The sequence below is a fragment of the Ovis canadensis genome, chromosome 13 (assembly GCF_042477335.2).
Source record: "Ovis canadensis isolate MfBH-ARS-UI-01 breed Bighorn chromosome 13, ARS-UI_OviCan_v2, whole genome shotgun sequence".
Taxonomy (NCBI): domain Eukaryota; kingdom Metazoa; phylum Chordata; class Mammalia; order Artiodactyla; family Bovidae; genus Ovis; species Ovis canadensis.
Genome location: NC_091257.1, coordinates 52,747,954 through 52,772,961, shown reverse-complemented (window position 1 = coordinate 52,772,961; position 25,008 = coordinate 52,747,954). Strand labels below are relative to the sequence as shown.

At 47.1% G+C, this 25,008-nt stretch overlaps 1 protein-coding gene across 1 annotated transcript in view; it reads left to right on the top strand.

Annotated features, from left to right (window-relative positions):
- Positions 1 to 25,008, top strand: part of LOC138416848 (neuroendocrine convertase 2-like) — a 55,512-nt gene that overhangs the window by 12,155 nt on the left and 18,349 nt on the right. Inside the window, 2 exon segments of the mRNA XM_069546337.1 lie at positions 4,657 to 4,745; positions 13,754 to 13,929. Coding sequence (XP_069402438.1) covers positions 4,657 to 4,745; positions 13,754 to 13,929 — 265 coding nt within the window.

The window sequence follows — 25,008 nt, the reverse complement described above, 5'->3', positions numbered from 1 at the left end:
GAAGGTGTCTCAAAAGAGCCACAGTAGAAGTGCTCGTTATAAGTTAAAGTTCTCTGAGCAACATCCCTAACTGTCCTCTGAATCAATTTCCTGTTTTCTCTGCACACCACCATTGCCTTAGTTTTCATCCTTAGCACCTCAGCAATGACCTTCTCATCTTAAAAAAAAAAGAAAGAAAATATTTTATTGATTAAATAGCACATTCTGTTTAAAATCAAAACATTAGCCAAATAATTTTGAAGCATCAGAAAGCAGATGCAATAGAACAGACTACTGAATCAGCAACACGGAGGATAAATAGAGAATCATTTATAGAATTCAGAACAATTTTTTTAAAGATACATAAAATGTAAATGAAGGCAGCTGACATGAACAGTCTATAGAGAAGTCTCTGCTGTGAATGATTCTCTTTTTGCTCTCCCAGAAAAACAACTACCATTTTGTTAATTATGTTATGTGTGTGATAATGCTCTAGTGGTTATGTAGGATATCATCATGTTTTAGAGATATATATTAAACAATTTGAGGGAAAATAACATCTATATTTTCCTTTAAACTCATTCACAAAAATGATTAATCAAATATGGTAAAATATTAACCGTACATGTATACACAACGTTAATCATTTGTATTTAACAAAAGAATGGAGATCATTTAGTAGCTAAGTCTTGTCTAACTCTTGAGACCGCACGGACTGGAGCCTGCCAGACTCTTCTATACATGGGATTCTCTAGGCAAGAATACTGGAGTTGATTGCCATTTCCTTCTCCAAACAGAAGAAAAGAGACACCCAAATGTCTATTATTAATAGGGTTCTGATGAATAAACCATAGTATACTCACAAAAAATCTAAGTTATGAGAAGCCTTTGACTTTGATAGACTTGAGTGTTGGCCATCTGGGATTCATTCTGTTATTCACCGACTTTGTCTATACTTTTTCAATATTTCCTGTTTTTAAAATAATAAACTGAGCTAAATCGGTTATCCCTCCAGCCTTGCTTGTCCAGCATATCAGTTATCTATTGCCTAATAATGCCTCATTACAAATCCCAGAATAAATAAGCACCGACATTGCTCACAAGTCTGCAGGTCAGCTGGACAGGTCTGTTGATCTGGCTGCCCGTGCATCCACGGTCGGATGGCAGGTGGGCTGGGGACTGGCCAGCTTAGATTGGCCTCTCACATTTCTGGGGGATGGCTGGCTATCAGCTGGGGTGACCAGCATGAAGGGTTACGGTCTCTCATCATCCAATGGGGCAGCCTGGGCTTGTCCACATGGCACCTGGGCAGTTTCAGGAGAAACAACAGTTGTGGTCCTCGTGGGGGCCAGGCTCATCTCTTCCACCACATCCTTTTGGACAAAACAAGTCATGAGGCCAGACTCAAGAGAGAAATGAGCTCCATCTCTTCATGGAGGAGCAAGAGGACCACACTGCCAGGGGCCTGGACATGGGGGAGCGGAAGAACGGGCCACTCTGGCGACATGACATACCCGTGACTCCTGCCACTTGCCCCCGATGACCTTTGTCAGAGGAGGCCAAACAAGCCACCATAGGTGTCCCCCACCCCCACCAACCGCTATTCCCACTTTTGACAGATCATGTTTTATTCTAGAGGCAAATGGAGCTACTGAATGTTCTTAAAAGCCGAGGGGCCAGGTGAATATGGAATTGGAAAATGATTTTCCCAACATTCAGGGGAGCGAGGATGTTTGCCTGAGATGATCAGGAAAACAGGACTGAGGGGAAGACATCTGAGGCTGCGGGAATGAAGTCCACAGAGGCCCGGGGCCTGGTGAAGAGGCCTGGTATCACCAATAGGGAGCCACAGCCACTCATAATTAATTGTCATCGCCTAATTTAGCAATGCGCTCCCTGATAGCTCAGTTGGTAAAGGATCCACCTGCAATGCGAGAGACCTGGGTTCAATCCCTGGGCTGGGAAGATCCCTTGGAGAAGGGAAAGGCTACCCACTCCAGTGTTCTGGCCTGGAGAACTCCTGGACTGTGTATCCAGGGGGCTTCCCCGGTGGCTCAGCAGGTAAAGAATCCACCAGTAATGCAGGAGATGCAGATTTGATGCCTGAATTGAGAAGATCCCCTGGAGAAGGAAATGGCTACCCACTCCAGTAGTCTTGCCTGGAGAATCTCAAGGACAGAGGAGCCTGGCGGGCTGGAGTCCATGGGGTTGTCTCAAATTTTCCTGTGGAGGAACCATGACCAGCATCTCCCCATTTAAAAGCCAAAATTAAAGACACAGAAGCCTTCAGTGTCTCTAGTCTGCTCAAGGAAGTTTGCACGATTTCGTCCTCCAGGTTTCCATGAGCAGTTTTAGGGCAGAGAAGGTTTGTTCTTGGGTGGGAGGGTGGTGGGGGGTCCAGTCTCAGTCTCACTGCGTCAGGGAGCCTTGGTCTCAGACCTGGCCCAGGTCCGCTGAGACTCAACTTGGACATTTGCGAAATAGAACAGTGCTTGCCCCGGCAAGGAGTACCGGCGGTGAGGCCACAGAGGCAGTGAGCACATCACGCTCAGTCCACGGCAGGGGGCTGGTCGTCCTCTCACCCCTCAGAGCTGGGCTCCCTCCGCAGCAATGGTGAGGTCTCCTCCAACACAGTCATTCTTGTTCCCGAGGGAATTCGGAGTCCCTGTGGTGTGTAACCTTCATGGAGGCAGAATTTGCTTTTGTTCATGTAGAGAAAGAAAATATGTATATTTCAATCCTCAGATGTGATTTCTGTTGATGGACTGATGTGGTAGGTTTGCATGTCCCAGGAGAATGTAGCAACCAGTCTACACTGCAGAAGCAGGACTTTCTGGGCTATGCAGCCAATAAGCCCCTTCCCCACGTGCCCTCCTGCACCTGCCGTGTAAATAGCAAGCAGGCAGCCCTCACTGCCATCACCTCCACGGGCCAAGCAGATGCTGTTCCAGCTGACTTCAAATTTGGCTGCTTCTTGGAGCGCTAGGAGGGCCTTGCAGGGTTGGGGCTGGTGGCTTGCAAAGACATGAACACTAGGCTCCTCCATAGCTGGGATGCTGTTTGGAGTCCAAACACACATTCTGACTGACTTCAAGCTTACGCTTGGTTCTGTTGCCATTTAACAAAAGGCCCGCAAACCTAGTGGCTTAAAAGAGAACAAACGCTTGCTTGCTTGCTCATCATGCTGTTAACGTAGGTGGGGCACCTGTCTCTCTCCATGTGCTGCTGATGGGGCGATTGGCTGGGTCTGGAGGAAGAAGACCTCCAGGGGCCTCCCCTCAGGTGCTGTCCGGTCATGCTCCCCTCGGGGCCTTGTCCGTGCCCAAGCTCCTCTGTGCACTCCACTGCATCCCGTGGGCCCAAGCCAGCCAGCAGGCGGCCTTGCTCAGTGGAGGGGAAGTGCTCACAGAAGGGAGAACTGTTTGGATCCCGTTGGTCTAATGGAAAAGGGAGCAGAAGGGAGAAGCTTAATGAAATTACGGTGCCTACTGCAGAACTATGTAGCTCCCAGTGCCCCCTGGGCCCCTGCACTAACATGAGCAAACAACTTGCATGCCTTCAGTGATGGGGAACTCACTCCCTCACAACGAAGTCTGTTCTGCCTTTGGACGTATGACAGTATCTAGAACATGAGCCCTAAGAAGGCCTTGCTCAGAATTGTAAGCTTCAGGCCAGCAAACTTCAGAAAGATGGATCGAATGACTGTCCAGGGTTCTTAATCTGGTCAGCCTCAAAGTTTCTGTGGAGCCCTTGAAATTGAATGTGAAATGTTGCCAGTGTGTGCTTTTTGATTCCCAGAGGAAGGTGGGGGTCTGTGTAGCACATATCTTAAAGGAGCTGTGCTGTGCTTAGTCGCTCAGCCATGTCCAACTTTTTGCGACCCTATGGACTGTAGCCCGCCAGGCTCCTCTGTCCAGAGAGATTCTCCAGGCAAGGATACTGGGGTGGGTTGCCATGCCCTCCTCCACAGGTTCTTCCCAACTCAGGGATCGAACCCCAGTCGCCTGCATTGAAAACAGATTCTTTACTGTCTGAGCCACCAGGTAAGCCCAAGAATACTGGAGTGGGTAGCAGTTCCCTTCTCCAGGGAATCTTCCAGACCCAGGGATTGAACTCAGGTCTCCCGCATTGCAGGCAGATTCTTTACTGTCTGAACCACCAAGGAAGCTTTAAAGGAGGCTAGAATCCAACAAAGGTAAATAATCTTTGTCCCACAGCTGACAGGCAGCATTCACTGCCTGGTGGCCAGAACCAGCCTTGAAAATAAACACTAGCCCACAATTCTAGCTGTTCAAAAAAAAAAAAACAAACAAAGTCAGCTATTTAGACCAGCACCAACCTGTGAGTCTCATGTTCCCTCTTCGCAGAAAGCCTATGACTGCCTTCTGCAGGAAGACACTTTAGATTTTATTTATTTATTTATTTATTTATTTTTTGACACTTTAGATTTTAAAGTAGAGATCACCTTTCAAGGTTGAAATGTTCCGAGGAGACTCTTCACAGGGTGGGAGGTGAAAGGGGTGAGAGGAGAGACTCAGACGGAAGATGCAGTGGCCTGGACTGGCTCCAGGCTAACAGAACCACTCAAAAGCATCAAACTGCTTCAACTGACAATTTAAGAAACATTCTCCAAGTTGTCTGACCCTCTGTCTGACCCATCTTCACTTCTCTCCGCAGCCACGGGACGAGATGTGCCGGGGAGGTCTCTGCGGCTGCCAACAATAACATCTGCGGGGTCGGCGTGGCCTACGGTTCCAAGGTCGCAGGTAGGCTGGCCCGTCCCTGCCAGACATCCCCAGGAGGCATCACACCCAGTCTCTGTCTGGCCAGGGCCCGGCAAAAACTCCCAGTGGGGCAAGAGAGCAGGGTTGGTACAATTTAGCAAGGGTGGAAAAAAAATATTTTAATTTAACCTGTATGGTAATATCAGTAAACTTTAAAAATTTTAAGGTGCACAGATCATGAGCCCACAGGTCAATGAAGTTTCACAAGCCAACCACACACACTTAACCATCAAGAATCAAGACATTATCAGCACCCCAAAGCCTTCCTTGTGTACCCCTCAGTTGCTGCCCATACACACAGGAACAGTCATGACTCTGGCTTCTAACAGCAAACACGGGTTATTCCCAGTTTTTGAACTTTATGTGAATGGAATTGTCCTGTCTGTCCTCTTTGTGTATCAGTATCCTTAATGTTGTTTAAAAAAATTCTATCAAACTGTAGTTGATTTACAATGTTGTGTTCGTTTCTGATGTGTAGCAAAGTGGTTTGGTTACACATGTGTGTGTGTGTGTGTGTGTGTGTGCACGCATGCGCACACGCGCATGCATAAGTGCTTAGCTGCTCAGTCGTGTCCAACTCTTTGCGACCCCATGGACTGTAGCCCACCAGGCTCCTCTGTCCACGGGGATTTTCCAGGCAAGGATACTGAAGTGGGTAGACTATCCATTCTCCAGGGGATCTTCCCGACCCAGGAATCCAACCAGGGTCTCCTGCATTGCAGGTGGGATCTTTACCAGCTGAGCTACCAGGGAAGCCCATATACATATATACACACATACATATATTCTTTTTTATATTCTTTTCCATTATGGTTTATTACAAGACACTGAATATAGTTCCCTGTGCTATACAGCAGGACCTTGTTATTCATCCATTGTATATATAATAGTTTCATCTGCTAATCCCAAACTCCCAGTCCTTCCCCTTCCCAATACCCTCCCCCTTAGTAACCACAAGTCTGTTCTCTACGTCTGCGAACCTGTGTCTATTTCATAAATAAGTTAATTTCTATGGTATTTTCGAGTTCACATATAAGTGATCCCATGTGTGGAAACAACCTAGATGTCCATCAGCAGATGAATGGATAAGAAAGCTGTGGTACATATACACAATGGAGTATTACTCAGCGGTTAAAAAGAATTCATTTGAATCAGTTCTGATGAGATGGATGAAACTAGAGCCGATTATACAGAGTGAAGTAAGCCAGAAAGAAAAACACCAATACAGTATACTAACACATATATATGGAATTTAGGAAGATGGCAATGACGACCCTGTATGCAAGACAGGGAAAGAGACACAGATGTGTATAACGGACTTTTGGACTCAGAGGGAGAGGGAGAGGGTGGGATGATTTGGGAGAATGCCATTCTAACATGTATACTATCATGTGAATTGAATCGCCAGTCTATGTCTGACGCAGGATGCAGCATGCTTGGGGCTTGTGCTTGGGGATGACCCAGAAAGATTTTATGGGGAGGGTGGTGGGAGGGGGGTTCATGTTTGGGAATGCATGTAATAATTAAAGATTTTAAAATTTAAAAAATAAAAAACTAAAAATTAAAAAAAAAAAAAAAGTGATCCCATGTTACGCTTACCTTTCTCTTTCTGACTTGTTTCACTTAGCGTGATAACCTCTAGGTCCACCATGTTGCTGCAGAAGGCACGATTTCATTATTTTTTATAGCTGAGTAGTAGTCCCGTCTATGTGTATGTGTGTGTATATATATGTATACACCACATCTCTTTATCCATTCAACTTTCAGCGGACGTTTAGGTTTGTTTCCATGTCTTGGCTATTGTGAATAATGCTTCTATGAACACTGGGGCACCTGCATCTTTTCAGGTTACAGTTTTGTCTGGGTATATGCCCAGGAGTGGGATTGCTCAATCATATGGCAACTCTAGTTTTAGTTGTTTGAGTTTTAGTTTGTTTCCATAGTGACTGCACAAATTTACATTCCCACCCACAGTGGAAGAGGGCTCCATATATTTTCAAAGTATAGTTTTGTCCACGTATCCATAAGATGTAAATAGAACTCAGATAAAGATGGTAGAAAATGAGGAGGAATGCACAAATTATTGCAAACGTACTCCAAACTCTTCAAAATGCTCTTGGTGGCTTGTTTTGTTTGTACCAAGCATCTCATTTTTAAGGGAAAATACTCTACCTAGAAGAATCTTTTTATTAAGTTCTACAGGAAAGATGTTTAACAAATTCCCCTTTATGGGGTCTTTAGAAACCGAGGGTGGCAGTTCACTAGAAACTTAGAAAGCAACACCTTCCCCCTGCCAAAAATGAAAGGGAGAGAGAAGATGAATGAGGGGATAAGATGCTAGAAAAGGAAGTGGCTCCTCATTCATTCCAAGTTTTGCATCAAATTTGATTCTTAATTTATTCAGGCTGAGTCATCCAACCTTGTTTTTCTTTTTTTTACAACCATCTCTGTGTGTCCCCCCCCCCCCCCCCCCCGGTGATTTACTGGAGCCATAAACATACTTTGTGCTGACACTTGCATTTCCAGGGACCTAAATAAAGCAAGAGAAACCAATACAAATCCATCGTTAACCTCCTTCAGCACTGTCTGCTAAGGTCTGCCTGAGGTGGGTGCTGAATTTCACAGAAGAATGCATCTGGAGCGTTCTGAAATGTAACTAGGGAGGCTTTGCCCCTCGGGTTTCAGCGATCTGTGTTTGGTGAGCCTCCAAAAAGCTGGCAGCAAAACGTCAGAGGCTGCTATGAGCTCAGGGGAAAATATAGCACCCAATTAATATTTGATAAGCCAGGCTCACAGGTCGGCTGCTATCTGAATGGGGGGAGGGGCGGTTTCCTATTCACAAGACAGGGTGGAAGCAATGGAGAATTTCAAACCTGGATTCCTCACTTACAGTGAGGTTTTCCAAAGAGTTTTTAAATTTTCTTCATGCCCACAGTAACTGGGTTTTTGAACAAGCGATTCTTAAAACTACTTACTGCAAAAATGAAGAGTTGCGATTAGTTCACGGCATTCTGGGATCCACTGGGGTCTGTTTCTCCATTGGCTTCTTTTTCTCTCGTAATTTGTGCTCTGAAAGCATTTGAGTGTTAGTCGATCAGCTGTGTTCAACTCTTTGCAACCCTACTGGGTTGTAGTCCACCCGTCTCCTCTGTCCATGGGATTCTCCAGGCAAGAATACTGGAGTGGGTAGCCATTCCCTTCCCCAGGGGATCTTCCTGACCCAGGGATTGAACCCAGGTCTCCTCCAGTGCAGGCAGATTCTTTCACCATCTGAACCACCAGGGAAGCCCCAAAGTACCTAATTCTCTGGCTCTTTTTGTTTGAATTCCTTAAAAGCAAACCTGAGGCAAGGATCTGGGTGCAAGGAATTTATTTAGGAGGCAATTCTGGGAAGCCAGTGAGGGAAAGAGAAAGGAAGATAGTGGGAAGACGGACCAACAGAAGGTGTGTAGGTGAGCTGGGGCTTCAGGGGACTGTGGGGACACCCCCTCAGCATTGCCCTCCCCGAGGGGAGGAGGCTGGGAGTTTACATCAACTCCAATCTGTCTTCAGTGGAGAGGTAGGGGTCCTCAGCCATGAACCCCTGGCCTCTCCAGCCTGCAGCTCACATGGACTGAGCTCCATCCCCAAGGCAGAGGACATGCCCAGGCAAAGACCCCCCCTCCACTCACCCCAGACGGGGCCAGCAGGGCCAGGTGGGGTGTGCCAGCCTCTGACTGACCTCCGATCCCCAAGGCAAGCGAATGCAGCCTGGCACCTCAAAGACAGAACCTGACTGGTGTCTGTGAACCCCGAGAGCTCACAGGTCTCACAACAATGCTCTGAAAATCCAGAAACTAGGCTCAGAGCCAGTGGGAGGCATTGCAGCCACCCAGAGACCCTGAGCAAAGGAGCCGCCTTTTTCCACTCCCTTAACCCAGCTCGGCTCCTTTGTATCCATTCCTATGGGTCCTAAGTGCTCAGAGCCAGGCAGGTCTAGTCCCATCCTGTGTGCATCTAGACATGCCAGGGGCCTCTGGACTCCGCTGGAGGAGCAGAAGGAACACTTGCTGATGAACCCCTGGAGAGGTACTCAGGGATCACAGCAGAAGCAGAACTCTACCTTTCAGACTTGGCGACACATTTTGCTCATCCTGGCTATCAGTTCCAAAAGTTGGCTGGTTTTCATTCTAAATAAGGAATCAATTCCGAAAGCTGGCTGGTTTTCATTCTAAATGAGCTGTCAATTCCAAAAGTTGGCTGGTTTTCATTCTAAGCGAGCTATACCCTCTAGACAATCTTTTCAGGAGCTTTCTGAGCTGGGGTCTGGGGCGCCACCTGGTGGCCAACCAAGATCACCACAAGTCTCAAGGAGTTGAGTTAGCGGGGCAACGTCCCGAAGGACCTCTGTGTGTGCGAAGTTGCTTCAGTCGTGTCCAACTCTTTGCGGCCCTTTGGACTGTAGGGGCTCTGGCGCTTGCTCTCTACTCTCTCTCTCTCTCTCTCTCTCTCTCTCTCTCAGTCGCTAAGTCACGTCTGATTCTTGCGACTCCATGGACTATAGAGTCGTATCTGACTCTTGCGACCCCATGAACTGTAGCCTGCCAGGCTACCCAGTCCATGGGATTCTCCAGGCAAGAATATTGAGGTAGACTGTCATTTCCTTGTAGGGACTCTAAATTGCCTTATCCTGAAGACCCACTGGCATTTACATAATGATAACAACACTAATAATAGCATTTTGACTCTTTCAACAAGTCAGGCAGGATGCAAAACCCTTTACTCACTTTACTCTCTTTGCAACTTTATCGCACATTGTTGCGTATTTTATATACGTGTTCCTGCTAAGTCGCTTCCGTCATGTCTGACTTTGCATGACTGTGTCATGTCTGACTCTTCGCATGACTCTTCACCACCCCATGGACTCCTCTGCCAGGCTCCTCTGTCCATGAGATTCTCCAGGCAAGAATACTGGGATGGATTGCTACCCCATCCTGCAGGGGATCTTCCCACCCCAGGGATCAAACCTGCATTGCTTAGGTCTCCTGCATTGGTAGACGGGTTCTTCACCACTAGCACCACCTGGTAGAACACGAACATGTTTACTATCTATTATTATCCCTATTGAACACGGGGCCACACAGCTAGTAAACTGTAGGACAATGTAGCACCCAGAGCAGCCTGGGCCCCTGCATTAACATGCAGCAACCAGCTTGCATGCCCTCAGTGATGGGGAAGTCACTCCCTCACAAGGAAGTCTGTTCTGCCTTTGCGCCTGTGACTCTTAGAAATGTCTTCCTGAAGATGAGCTCTCTCTTTTTGTTGCCTATTCCATGAGCACAGTTGTTTCCACCTCTTCTAGGTAACACTTGGCAGGAAGGCAGGAAAATTCCAATCAGTCCAACTCCTATACATTCTCTGTAACATGCAGACCTGTACATTTGAGATGCCCCAAAGTCTTAGCACTGTCTCAAAACCTTCAATTCAGTTCAGTCACTCAGTCATGTCTGACTCTTTGCAACCCCATGGAGTGCAGCGTGCCAGGCCTCCCTGTCCATCACCAACTCCCAGAGCTTGCTCAAACTCACATCTGTCGAGTCAGTGATGCTGTCCAACTTCAATTTTTTTTAAGTTTAATTATTTACATTTCCTTATCCACTTATTTACTTTATAAATTTTGAAGAGAAAAGTTAATTTCCATTTTTTAAAATTTTAAACATGGCTGTCTCAGACAGTAAAGAATTTGCCTGCAATGCCAGAGACCCAGGTTCAATAACTGGGTCGGGAAGATCCCCTGGAGAAGGCAGTGGCAACCCACTCCAGTATTCTTGCTTGGAGAATCCCACGAACAGAGAAGCCTGGTGGGGCTTCCACCAGAACCCCAAGTTCATGGGGTCCCAAAGAGTCGGACACGACTGAGCGACTAACACGCTTATCAAAATAACTCTTTAAGAAGACAGCCTATTTCTTTCCTTAGTTTTAGCATTTAAACCAACGTTTGGCATCTTTAGTCAAAGGGATCGAGACAAAATAATCAAAATTGAAAAAGTCTTATATGATTTCACAAAGTCCAATAAATGGACATGAAATATAATGAACTCTTCAATTGATATTTCTTGCAAGTTTGTCAGATATTTACTTCTAGGAGTATTAAACATGCTCAAACTGCATCAAGCCTTTTGGGAGATACTGTCTCATGCTTCCAGTGCCTTCCAGGACTCAGCAGTCATGACCAGGGGGTCTACCAGATGCCAGTCCTGCTGAGGGTGGGAGGATGCAGCCATGAGCCAGCAGACAAGATGCCTGCCTTCACACAGCTTTGAGTCTAAGGGGCAGACCCAGACCAGGAGCAAACAGACACAATAATATCAGATCATGATGCCAGGGGGATGACTCAAGGGTGGGTCCTGTAGCATCACTTCTGCGGAGCCCCTCAGAGCAGCCCCGGGAGGGGGCCAGGCCAGGTGGCATTGGCCTTACCTGCCTTCCTCTGAAGGCAGAGCAGGTAGGCTTATGCACCTGCTGTGGTCTCCGTACAAGCTCACCTTTCATAACAAGAGGAGAGGCAGAGGATTTAGCACAAATCCTTGGGCTGTGGAGGCCCTAGAGCCCAGGACTGCGATCGAGCAGTGCAGCAGGCAAGAGGCTCAGACTCTGAAAGGGAGGAGGGAACCGCCAAGTCACCACGAGTCATGATGGTGGGGACAGAAATGCTGGCGTGCCTGTCGTCTTGCCATCACGTCGCATCAGCCAGCAGAGCATTTTGCAGATGCTAGGATGCTGAGTCCTGGCTCCCTGGGCTTCCCTGTTTCTCTCCCTTCCCCCTGCCGGGACTCAGTAGCTCCTAGAGCATTGGACAGAGTCCCTCCCTACAAACCCTTGGGTCACCCTGAGCCTTGGTCTTGGCCCCTAATGCTGCTGTTGCCTGCAAACATTAATCTGTATCTCATTCAATTCATGCATACCTCATTCCTCCCAGGCTTAATGAGATTTAAAAAATGCCCAGGCCCTGTCCCCTGAATACAAATGAGAACTTGGCTCCCAGCCTGTGGCCATCCCCGCCTAGATGCCAAGCAGTCAGAAGATGAACACACAACAGGCTGGCATTCTGGGTGGCACAAAGGCAGCCAGGGTGGGATGAAGAGGGAAAGAGGCAAACACAGGAGCTGCAGAGAGAGGGCAAAGGGCACCAGCTGGTGACAAGATTCAGGGGGGACAGTCCAGGCCCACTTTGGCCAGAGTTGAACTTCTGCTCTCTTCCTGTGGAGGCAGGCTGCTCAGGGCTGGTCATCTGGGCACTGGATGACTTCAAGACCATCTGAGCCTTCTCCTGGCAGTGAATCCCGTCTCCCTGCAAAGTCTCCCCCTCCACAAAGTGGATATGACTTAGGAGAAGAAGCTGTGGATTCAGTTGATTCCGTAAACTGTTGGCCACCTTTGTTAAATAGGTTTTTTTTTTTTCTTAATGGGCAGAATATAGTTGGACCAAGAGCAAAATGTGGAATTTTGGATTTTCTATCCCTAGTGAAATGAACCATAAAACTTAGCTTCTGGAAAGTTCAAACCAAAGACTATGCTTATTCTGTAGGAGATTTTTTTCCAGGAGAAAGAATGTTAACTAATAATTAGTTAACGCTGGCAAAAATGGTGACCTGATTTATGCGTAGAGGATGGAAAAGTCTGGACCTGTTATCTCTGTTTGGGGGAAAATCAACTAAACGGTGGCCCAGGCACAGTGTTTAGGAAATACTTTCCAAATGACCCTGTAATTGGCTTTAAGATAGGTAGCGCTGTTCCCTGCAACTAGAAAGGAAAATCAAGGCGGGCCTCTAACTTTGTTCAGCTCTTAGCAGTTAGTTCTCAGGAACTGTCTGTCGATTTTAGGAAGTGGTGTCATGTACACAGGTAGCCAACACACACGACTCTTCCTTCTTTAAGTTGGTGCACACACCACGTTTCAGGCTGGCCCTTGTGTAATAAAGTCCTCGGACCACTGGGGACAAATAAGAATTGTGGGAAGCCAGGCTCCGCCTGTATACAGCTCAGGCCTTCACTCCAAATTCCAGTGAGAAGACTGACCAACACTCACCAACACTCTAGGCTCCTTGACTAGAAACAGTGTATGGAGCAGAGAACAACACTGCTTCCAACAGCCGATATTCTGAGGGTAACGGAGAAGGAACAAAACCCCTTTCCGCTGGCTGCTGCTCGGTGAACCCCCAAGAGGTATTTTTTAAGCAGTCCCAGGGAGGGGGGCTGCTGTGAACCCCAGTTCCCCATATGCTCAGGCCTGAGAACAGAGGACCTCTTCCTCCAGAGTCCCTGGACACACAGACACACAATCACACAATCAAAGAAAAGCTCCCAGCAGGAAATCACTCCTTCCAGGCATCTGGGTAGCACAAACTTTACAAAGGTGACCCGGGGGGGAAAGGGGTGTCTTCTGCACCCATTTCAAATATACTTTAGAATTACCTCTTGGACATTTCTGTGACCCCAAAGCCCCTTCTCAGTTATGATGCCACTGAGAGTTCTTCTTAGACCTGACCCTCTTCTGCCCCCTGTCCCCTGATCTCTGCCCTCTGCCCTCTAGAATCTGTCCTCAACTATCTGAGAGCAATTGCCTCCCGCCATACTGTCATGCACAGTAGGTCTACTTCTCCTTTGAAAGGTGTCCTCCGTCAGCCCCCCAATCCCTGGAGCAAGCTTCCACTTAGAAACTGGCCTCATTTAGGAATTCTAGCAACCTTTGTCAAGGGTATAAAATTGCCTCCCAATAGGAACATAAGAAAAGGGGTGGGTGAGGAGCAAGGAGATGGGGTGGGTGGTTCTGTGCACCTTCCTGACCCCCGATCACCCCACTGTGTGAGGCTGCACTCAGGGTCGCCCCTCCAGGGCACAGCCTGTGGCAGACCCCCCAGCCACATCCAGGACCTAGCCCCCTTCCCCACCTTGTCTCCTGTGAACCCAGGACCCGCCCACAGTGCTTCCCTGCCCCCGCGTGTCCACAGGTATCCGGATGCTGGACCAGCCCTTCATGACAGACATCATCGAGGCTTCCTCCATCAGCCACATGCCTCAGCTGATCGACATCTACAGCGCCAGCTGGGGCCCCACCGACAACGGGAAGACGGTGGATGGGCCCCGGGAGCTCACGCTCCAAGCGATGGCGGATGGCGTGAACAAGGTAAGGTCACTCCTGTGTCCTCACGGGAATGGGGCAGAATGGGACCGGGTGGGATGAGGTGTGTGGGGGTGGGGAATGAGAGGAAGTAATGATGGAGTGGAACAAGGGGCAGGGCGGGGGTGGAGCTGGGAACTGACACCTTGTGCAGTCGCTCAGGTCCTTTGAGAAACAGACCCCAAAATGGGGTTCAAGGTGCAGACTTATTGGAGGAGTCGCCTGTGAAAGCCAAAGGGGGGCAATGAGGCCCTTCAGAGGGCGAGGCTACCCTGGCCCCTGCAAAGAGGAGTGGGGAACAAGGGTGTCGCAGAGGGGCTGGGCTAGCGCCCCCACCGTACAGGCATAGCTGGAAGCAGCCCCAGGAGAGATGGATCTTTGTGCAAACCAGGGGACTTCAGGGCACAGCAGGGGAGCTGCATCCAGCTGCTCCCTTGGCTGGACTCAGCCATCCGTCCCTGGGATCAGCCCAGGAATGGACAGAGCCACGGAGAAGGGATCAAAGCAGCATCTCAAAGGGAGGCAGCCAGAGCCCTGGGGTCACTGAGCAGGTCAGCAGCCCCTGGGGAGGGGAAGGAGGTGGCCTCTGGGATCTCAGGGCAGAGTCCACTGCTACTTAACATAGCCAGGCACCGGGGCAGAGTCTCCCTGGGTTCAGGCCCCTGGTCTGCTGCTCAGGGTCTGAGTGTCTGTCCGAAGTGACCTGACCTCACAGCGTATCCGTGTGCCTGCCTGTAATATAGTGACAAGGGTGCATTCTCCTGGGGTCCCCATCAGCTGTGAGATAGACATGCAAGTGTTGGGCCCTGGGAGGTGCCCTGCAAACCACCAGTGTGTGTCAGGGTCATTAGGGACCCTTAATCAACTGCCCCCAAACTCCAAGGCATAAAGCAGCAGGTTTCCCTGGGCTTGTGGACTCTGTGGTCCGAGAATTCAGATGGGATCGTGGGGAGAGACTGTCTCCGCTCTAATCCCTGGGCCTTGGCTAGAAGGCAGGGGACTGGATCTTTAGGCTAGGTGTGTCCACCTGTCCCTGAAAGGGACTGGATTACTCACCCTTGATCCCACTGCAGCCGCTCCTCAGGGCACTTGGTCATTTTGTCTAAGTCATCTTAGTCTCTTCCCAGGACAGGACTTGCCCTCGGGCTGATGTAGTGCCCTGTCCCCTCTCTTGGCTGGTCTGAGACGCCACGAAGTTCCCTGACACTGGAATGGCACAGTGCAGTATACAGAGGGGGTTACTGATAGCATTGGGTAGTGGGGTAGGAAGTGATGCCGCTACCCCCATCTCAGTGCCCAGACCCTTAGGTGTTTACAGGGTGAGACTTCTGACATATAGACAGCTACTTCCTTATTGAGTTATTCACGGTGTGAAGGAGAGAGAAGGCTGCCCATGAAGCCCAGGATCAGGTGACAGCAGGGACCCAGGGGAACAGACGCCCCTCCCCATCGACACGGATTTTCACAGAGAGGCATTTTTTTTTGACACCCAGAGGCCAAGAGAGTCAAGGAGGAGGTGACATTTGGCCTCAGTCAGAATTTACAACGCAGATGGGCTCAGTGGAGGACCTCCTGGGGCGGGTCCTGTCATTCTCCAGGAGCTTCTGAATGGCTCCATCACTTCCCCGGGCAGGGGAGTTCTCCCTCTTCCATCTGTGATGTCCCCTGCTGCAATGAAAAAGGCTCTTTCAAGTGTGATCCTTCTGCAAAGCATGCCAAGTATGCCGAAACTTAGAGAAAAAAAATTGTTATGACATACCGTCAGACAACAGCATGTAAATATTTTACAAAGTGGAGAGTGGTGAAAAACACACAGCTTCTCATTTGAATCTCCCTCAAACCTTGGGAAAGACTCTTTCCTCGTTTCAAGGTAAAAATATTTTTGGACAAGTTTACAGACTTGTGTGAGCAATGGGGTGTTACACATGAGCACAGCCTTTCTCCTGCTTACTCAGCTGTCTGGTCTAGTCTAAAGGAAAGCACCCTCTGAAAGGTGATCTCTACCTAAACAAATTCCCTGGTGGCTCAGCTGGTAAAGAATCTGCCTGCAATGCAGGAGACCTGGGTCCGATCCCTGGGTTGGTTCTCCCTCCTGGAGAAGGGAGCGGCTACCCACACCAGTATTCTGGCCTGGAGAGTTTAATGGACTCTAGTCCATGGGGTTGCAAAGAGTAGGACACGACTGAGCAACTTTCACTTGGACCTAAACAAAGGTGTCAGACAATTACCTGTTCCACTAAAGCAGTTCTGATGCTTGTCTTTGAATTTTAGCATCTTGCAGACAGGTTTGTTTCACCAATATCGTAATGATGAAAAGCAAGAAGAGGGACTTACCCTGAGGTTTGGTGGGAGTCTGCAGTGGACATGGCTTCAATCCCTGGTTGGGGAACTGAGATCCTGTGGGTCGCATAGGGTGGCCAAATGCATAAATAGATTAAAAAATTGTTTTTTAAAAAAGAGGAAACAGAGGATAAGAGAATTTTCAGGAATGTACCATGTGCCACAAACCACACCACTCCCAATCATATGATACCTTCTTCTCACATGCACATCACCTACCTGGCTCCTTAGGGATTTCAGTCAGTGTTTCCTAAATTTGCTCAGTAAACACTTCAGGGAGGAAGCAAGGAGCAGGCATGAAGGAAGAGAGGGAAACCTTTCCCCCTTTGTTTCCCATCTTTCCTCTTTATAGTCTACGTGCTGAATTTCCAGTAAAGACATTCTTCACATTACATATGAGAGTAGGTGACAGACAGAGATCCCTGAATTATGATAGCCAGGAACTGACTTCTCAGTTCAGGCTAACTCAGACACAGACCCTGAGACAACAGCTGAGTTCAAGTGGTTACTTTGGGAGGTGAATGGGACGCCAGGAGTGAGCGGGGAGGTGTAACCTGGAAGAAAGGGGCCAATAAAGGATTTGTCTTCGAGTCAGCTACCGCTGAAGCTAGGACCCAGCTTGGATTAACTGGAGCTTAATCCCATGGGAAAACTGGGAAACTTTGCATAACACACGCCAAAGCCAGCAGTACGGTAGCTGGCAGAAAAGTCAGTGGTTGAGGTGGTTCCCAAGTGGTACCTTCAGCCCAGAGGCAGGTGTGCAAGGCAGCCTTCAGCCTCTTGGGAGAAATCCCTTACACCAAGACCTGGCTGCGCTGACATCTGCAGACCCCCAGTGCGCAAGCAGCCATGAGGCAGAAGGCCTGCGGGCGACAGCCACTACCATCTGCCACAATCTCCAGAGTGCAGCTCGGGCAAAGCCTGGTTGAGCTTGGAGTCATCTTTCTCTGGGTAATAAAGGACCAACAAGGTAATGCATTTGTTGGTTAGAAAAGGGTGTAGCCCTGGCAGAGAGACTGATGGAGAACAAAGGGCTGTGGATACAGAGCACAGCATGTGACATCACTCTGACAACCAGAAGAGGAATTCAGAGACCACCGGAGGCTCTCGAATGTGACAACTGACTCACAAACTTCTTTTCACATCTTAAGGAAATGTACCCAGGGCAACCCTGGCCCATCTTTGGCTCTGATGACTATACCCCAACCTCTTATTAATCATACCTCAGGGTTGCTATCAGAGGGAACACCTTAGGAATATTTAAAGATGAAGCAACAGAAAATGTCTGAGGCCCAGATGAGGCAAAGCATTGAATGCTTATTTCCTGAGCATGGCAAGGAGGGTTGCAAAGAGCACAGACACAGGTCCCAGATCTTGGAACTGAATTGTACGTGGGGTCACTTGCAAGACCCTGGCTTGAAAGGCACCCTCCAGGAAGCGGTGGTGGGGTGCGGGCAGGCTTCCCAGGGAGACAGTGATTAATCAGGATGAGCAAGGAGAAGCCTGGTGACCCTGCTGAAATTTAATCAGAGCAGCGGGTGGACATGGAGATGCAAGTGCCAGGCCTCTGGCCACAATGACGCCTCGTGCCAAGGAGCTCTCAGGACTCCTCCCCAAGCCCTGATTAACGCTCTGAAATGAAGGTTTCAGACAGAGGTTTCCAACTGAGTGGCAGCTGCCGCTGTGTAGAATGCTTATCACAGTTACAACCCCTCCTTTCATTTCTGAGAAGGAGAAACGGGAGCAGAAGCTGGTGGGTTTTTAGTGACCTTTCCCAAGTGCCAGCCGGCCTCAGATGGAGTGGTCAACAACCCTGGTTGCTCAACGCTTTCCGGGTTTTAGCACCGAGAGCCCCACTTCCTGGGGACTCCCCAACTCTGAACAAACCAAGGCGGCTACCACTCCCCTTAAATAAGCCTTCTTGATGGTGGTGATTACCTGCACCCAGGGAGAAACCCAACTACCTGCTTCACAGACTGATGTGAATGTCAGCCTTTGACAGCCCCCATGACATCAGAAAGGCTCATCACAGTGTGTCTGGATCTTGTTAGAAAGAGACAGGATGGCCCAGGAGCCTGACCTCCACGGTGGACGTACAGCAGGAGGAGCCATAGTTAGAGGCAACCGCAGGTGCAGTGAAACGCAGGCTCGGGTGACGGGTACAAGCAGAGGCTACAGTGCCATCCTCGTCTGGCTTTCTTGGGACTCAGATACCCCACCCACTCCTGCTGAACTCCGAGGAACCCGTGGGGCACCATGCAGACACTAGGGTCCGGTGGTCTGGCTGCACCTGCCCAGGTGTGGCTTCCTACCCATCACTAGCTGGCCTCTCCCAGTGCCGCTTGTACTTGGGACCTGATAGCACTGTGGGGGCTGTCCCAGGCCCCGTGCACACAGCCCAGATCATGCGGGAAGGTTCTCAGGGGTTTCCAGAGGCTGGGGGGGCTCCTCATCAGCTCACCCGTGGTTGGCCTTTCTCCCACTCCTTCCCCAACTCCCACCTTGTACTCACATGTGCTTCCTGAGGTCACCCCCAAGTCCTGGTCTCAGCAGCTGATTTTGAAGCCACAGAAATTGGGACCAACCACTTCTCCCTATAGGTATGGCCTGCTGTTCTCTGGAAGTTAACCACGCTCCCAGGAGGGGACCACTCATCCATCATCCTCATTTAAAGCACTGTGTGACTTCACCCCACACCCCCAACACTCCATGTGCAGAAAGGAAGTGAATAAAGTATGAAAACATAAAACAGCTACACAGAAATATAATTCAGTCCCTGATATTATGCCAGAGAGGGACTTTCTGAACATACAAGAGAGCATATTTACCCCCAATAAAGAGTAATAAATATTACTCATAAAACCTTTCAAAATTTCTGCAAGTCTGGTCATTGTCAAAGCTGATCAATAGATACATGGGGATTCATTATACTAGGTACTCTAATTTTTGTGACGCTTAATGTTTTTCAAATTAAAAGGTTTTTATTCACACTAAAAAGAAAAAAAAGGCAATTCAGTAGGTGGTTAAGTTGTCAAGAGTCAGAATATACATCTAGGGAAAAGTGAGAATAGGAACTGTGCTAATATTATACAAATGGCTACTTATGGCTCAGGATAAAATTTTCAGAGACTGCATGATACAGAGGGGTTTTTCAGTTGAGGGGAGCCTGTTTTTGTACAGCATGCAGGATCCTAGTTCCCCAACCAGGGATGGAACCCTGACCCCCAGCACTGGACACACAGAGTCCTGAGCCCTGGACCACCAGGGAAGTCCCCAGAGAGTTTTTTAAATGCTGTATGTTTTTAATGTTACATCTATATAAACTGAGTGGAACTGAACATGGCCAATTATATCAGTCAAGAGAGGCTCTCGGATGCTGCAATAACAAACAGCCCCCAAAGTTCAGAGGTTTGAAAGCACACAGGTTTTTACTCAATCAGTGACTCCTCCATCAGTCAGTAGAAGGCTTTGGTCACCACAGTCTCCTGGAGGTCAGAGCTGATATCTGAAACATTGCTGTTTACTGTGCAGAGGGAAGGAAGAGCTCTGTGGGTCTGGCATTGACCAGTAAATGGTTCAGAATGTCTTACAGGATCCCATCCAACCACAAGGGGATGCTATCATGGGCCCAGACAGCAGGCAGCTAGAAATACTTGGCAATCAATTCAAAAGCACAATAATGTGCCCAGAAAAACTGCTCAGTGACCCAAGATGTAACCAGTGATCATGTGAGGAAGCATACAAATGTCAAAGGTATTTATGAGTAGTTTGAATATAATTCTTCCATGAACTGTGAGTACAAAAAAGCAGTACTTGTAAATCAATACATTTTTTATGTTATTTAAATTAGGTGTGAAAAAATAGACTAAAGTAATTAAAGGGAACATTTTCTACAAGTCAAAATGCAGGCAAAATACAAAAGAAAAGAGTATATCTACATATGTGTATGAATACATATGCAATATTTGATGACAAAAGTTTGGTTAAATTCTTTAACATAGGAAGAAATTAAATCTAACAAATCAACTAAAAAAAGATATGAAAGAAAAGATATGCATAGGACATTATCTTTGGAGACATGGTGCTTTGCTAAGGTATTTATAAAGAATACAAATGAGCAGTAAATGTAGAGAAAGAAAAACTCAACTGATGGTGAAAACATACAAAACTCAAAACAGTGAGTTTCATTTTTGTTCACTAAGCTGGCAAAACTATTTTTTTAATGATTCTAAATCTTGACCCAGATGGGCTGAATACTGAGTTCTTATGTGGTACTGGTGAAAATATAGATTATTACTAAGCCTTATAAAACCAATAATATGGCACCATGGGTCAAGAATCTTCAAACATTTGTTACTTTTCACTCTACATTCCCTATTTTAAAGACTCTGCTTGAGGAAATAAATAGAAATACAAAGACATATATAGAATCATGTTCACGTCAGCACTTTAAAATTTAGAAACAGCCTTCTATGTATATCTAAGAAAAAGAGTAAATAAACTATGGAATGGCTATCTAAGAAGACTAATAAAAACTAAGAAGACTAATAAAAACTTATGGTGTATAATTATGTAAGGAAATGTTAATGTCATTGTAAGTGAGAAATATATTTTAAGCAGAAGCCACAGAGATAGATGGATTTTATGATCCCATTTTCATTCTTAAACCTGTTCTTATGCTTTGCATATATATATAACTGGCAGAAATCCACCAAATATTACCAGTGATTTTATATTCATGGAAGACTACATAGGGTTTTTATTCTCTTCTTCACAGTCTAGATTCCAGTCATTCTACAAAGAATATGATTTTCATAATACAAATACAATGACTTTTTTAAGTATATCTGTGTTCTATTAAGATGTCAAGGTGACTAGAAAATAAAAATTAGTGTAATTAAGTGTCTGGGAAAAGGCAAACTGTATCAGGCTGGCTTCGTCAGTATCTGCAAGCAGATACCACCACTGGGCCAGGGCCTGGCGGGGGCGGTGGTGGGGGACCACAAGGGAGGGTAGTCATTCCTCCAGGTCACTAGGCATTGGGTAGGATGAAGGGACCAACTCACTTCAACCTCAAGCTTCTCAGAGAAGGATTTCCACCTCCTGGCACAGGTGATGTGCTGAGAGTACATGGAGCTAATGTACCAGCCTTGAGCTGGAAATTTACATTAGCCAATTGTAAGCAATTTGTGCCATAATTTTTTTTAATAATAATAAATTTTTATTTCTTTATTTATTTATTTTAATTGGAGGCTAATTATTTTACAATATTGTATTGGATATTTTTATATTAAAAGTTGAAGCTTGTTGCTGAGCCATGAAAGACGCTGGGATTCTTGGCCTCTGGAGAAGGGGAATTCAAGCCAGGGCCAGTGACAATGCTTGATCCCTCAGAGCTTTTGTGTAATAGAATTTTATTAAAGTATAAAAGAGATAAAGTTTCTGACATGACATCAGAAGGGGGCAGAAAGAGTATTCCCCTGCTAGTCTTTAGCCAGATGTTTTATAGCTACTGGGCTTCCCTTGTGGCTCAGCTGGTAAAGAATCTGCCTGCAATGAAGGAGACCTGGGTTTGATCCCTCGGTTGGGAAGATCCCCTGGAGAAGGGAAAGCCTGCCCACTCCAGTACTCTGGCCTGGAAAATTCTATGGACTATATAGTCCATGGCATCGCAAAGAGTCAGACATGACTGAGCAACTTTCAGTCATTAGCTACTAGCAGTCTGCTAATTAGAGAAAGGGAATGTCTCAAAACTCAGAAACTGGAACCAGGCCCTTCACCCACAACATGCATTTAGAGAATAACATTGGCACAAGGTGAGTCATCCCAGGCCATAAAACTATTGACATGAATCTTGAAGAAAGGCAGGTTTCCAAGTAGATATATAGTTTCATTAACATAGATTAGGAGAAAAATGTATGAGTAAAACAAACTGGTTTGTGGAGCCCCTATCGGTTCTGAGTCTTAAGCGGAACCAACTTGAAGAAAGACAGAGTCTAGGATAAATACATAGCTCATTCAGTTCAGTTCACTTCAGTCGCTCAGTTGTGTCCAACTCTTTGCGACCCCATGAACCACAGCATGCCAGGCCTCCCTGTCCATCACCAGCTCCCGGAGTCTACCCAAACCCATGTCCATTGAGTCAGAGATGCCATCCTACCCTCAATCTTTCCCAGCATCAGGGTCTTTTCCAATGAGTCAGCTCTCTGCATCAGGTGGCCAAAGTATTGGAACTTCAGCTTCAACATCAGCCCTTCCAATGAACACCCAGGACTGATCTCCTTTAGGATGGACTGGTTGGATCTCCTTGCAGTCCAAGGGACTCACAAGAGTCTTCTCCAACACCACAGTTCAAAAGCATCAATTCTTCAATTCTCAGCTTTCCTCACAGTCCAACTCTCACATCCATACATGACCACTGGAAAAACCATAGCCTTGACTAGACGGACCTTTGTTGGCAAAGTAATGTCTCTGCTTTTCAATATGCTATCTACGTTGGTCATAACTTTCCTTTCAAGGAGTAAGCATCTTTTAATTTCATGGCTGCAATAACCATCTGCACTGATTTTGGAGCCCAGAAAACTAAAGTCAGCCACTGTTTCCACTGTTTCCCCTCTATTTCCCATGAAGTGATGGGACTGGATGCCATTATCTTCGTTTTCTGAATGTTGAGCTTTAAGCCAACTTTTCACTCTCCACTTTCAGTTTCATCAAGAGGTTTTTAGTTCCTCTTCACTTTTTGCCATAAGGGTGGTGTCATCTGCATATCTGAGGTTATTGATATTTCTCCCGGCAATCTTGATTCCAGCCTGTGCTTCCTCCAGCCCAGCATTTCTCATGATGTACTCTGCATAGAAGTTAAAGAAGCAGGGTGACAATATACAGCCTTGACGTACTCCTTTTCCTATTTGGAACCAGTCTGTTGTTCCATGTCCAGTTCTAACTGTTGCTTCCTGCCCTATATACAGGTTTCTCAAGAGGCAGGTCAGGTGGTCTGGTATTCCCATCTCTTTCAGAATTTTCCACAGTTTATTATGATCCACATAGTCAAAGACTTTGACATAGTCAATAAAGCAGAAATAGATGTTTTTCTGGAACTCTCTTGGTTTTTCCATGATCCAGCGGATGTTGGCAATTTGATCTCTCGTTCCTCTGCCTTTTCTAAATCCAGCTTGAACATCTGGAAGTTCATGGTTCACATATTGCTGAAGCCTGGCTTGGAGAATGTTGAGCATTACTTTACTAGCATGTGAGATGAGTGCAATTGTGCAGTAGTTTGAGCATTCTTTGGCATTGCCTTTCTTCGGGATTGGAATGAAAACTGACCTTTTCCAGTCCTGTGGCCACTGCTGAGTTTTCCAACTTTGCTGGCATATTGAGTGCAGCACTTTCACAGCATCATCTTTCAGGATTTGAAAGAGCTTAACTGGAATTCCATCACCTCCACTAGCTTTGTTCGTAGTGATGCTTCCTAAGGCCCACTTGACTTCACATTCCAGGATGTCTGGCTCTAGGTGAGTGATCACACCATCATGATTATCTGGGTCGTGAAGATCTTTAAAACCCATTAGGTAGCTCAAGGTTTAAGAAAAGTTAAGTTCAGGTGGAACCAGGTATCTTCGTGGCAACACAGAATTTTAAGAGAAGCCCCCTTTAAATTTTGTATAGAGAAGGGAAAAAATCTGACACTAGATTAAGTGAGATAAAAATGCCTGCCGCTTAAGAGAGGCAAAAAATGTCTGACACTTGCAGCCTATTCCCTCTGGTTGGAGACCCTTAGCCTTCCTGCCTGTGACTCTCTCATACACTACAGAATCCATATGAACTTTTAAGAAACTTGCCCTGTGAAAGGCTGCTTTAGGCTATGCTCTTAAAATCACTGCCTTTGCCAATAGGTTAGAGCAAAGACTCAGCCTCTGCACTGTTGACACTTAGTCCCCCTCATTCTTAGTTGTAGCTGGTGGGGGCAGGGGGAGAGGCAGAGGGCTGTCCTCTGCGTTAAAAGTTTAGCATCCTTGGTCTCCACCCACTAGAGGCTGGTAGTGAGCACCAAAATGCCTCCAACTGTGCCAAATACCCCCTGGGACACAAAATCACCCCTGGTTGAGAACATCAGTGGTCAAATACCCTCAATAGTGCCTCGGTGACAAAGTCTCATTTCGTGAAATCTTTTAAGAGAGATGAATCCCGCTAACCTCCAAAGACTAATACAAAGAGAGAATTCAAAGTGGAGTTGCACCACATATTAAGTTTCATCTAAATGCACTTGCCTTAAAAAAAACGAGGGGGAAAAAAAAGAGCAGAGGGGTAGGAGAGGCAGAGAAGATAATTCCAGCCTAAACCAGATAAACATGGAGGCAGGTAGACAGCCAGTCTCCTCCAAGCACGTGCTGCAGAGTAAGGGCGGGAGATCCCAGCAGGCAGCCCACCCTGAGCAGTGCAGGCTCCTAGACCATCTCCTCCCTAATCTTTGGGTGACCCTCACACCCCAGTTGGGGTTTAGTAAGTAGTAAGTACGACTTACTCCCTGCCCAGCATGGCAGAATCTGCCTGATTAAGTCCTAAATGACACAGTGCATCTGTCGGGACCAAGTTAAATATGTAAGTTAACTTGGGGAAAACCAACCCTGTGATGCTGTCTTTCTCTCCACTGGTCATAGTCTCATCTGTGTCCCTCCCCAGAATTTCAAAGTCCTACTTAGCTCTTTTGTTTGTTTGTTGTGTTTCTTCTTACGTATTTTGTCT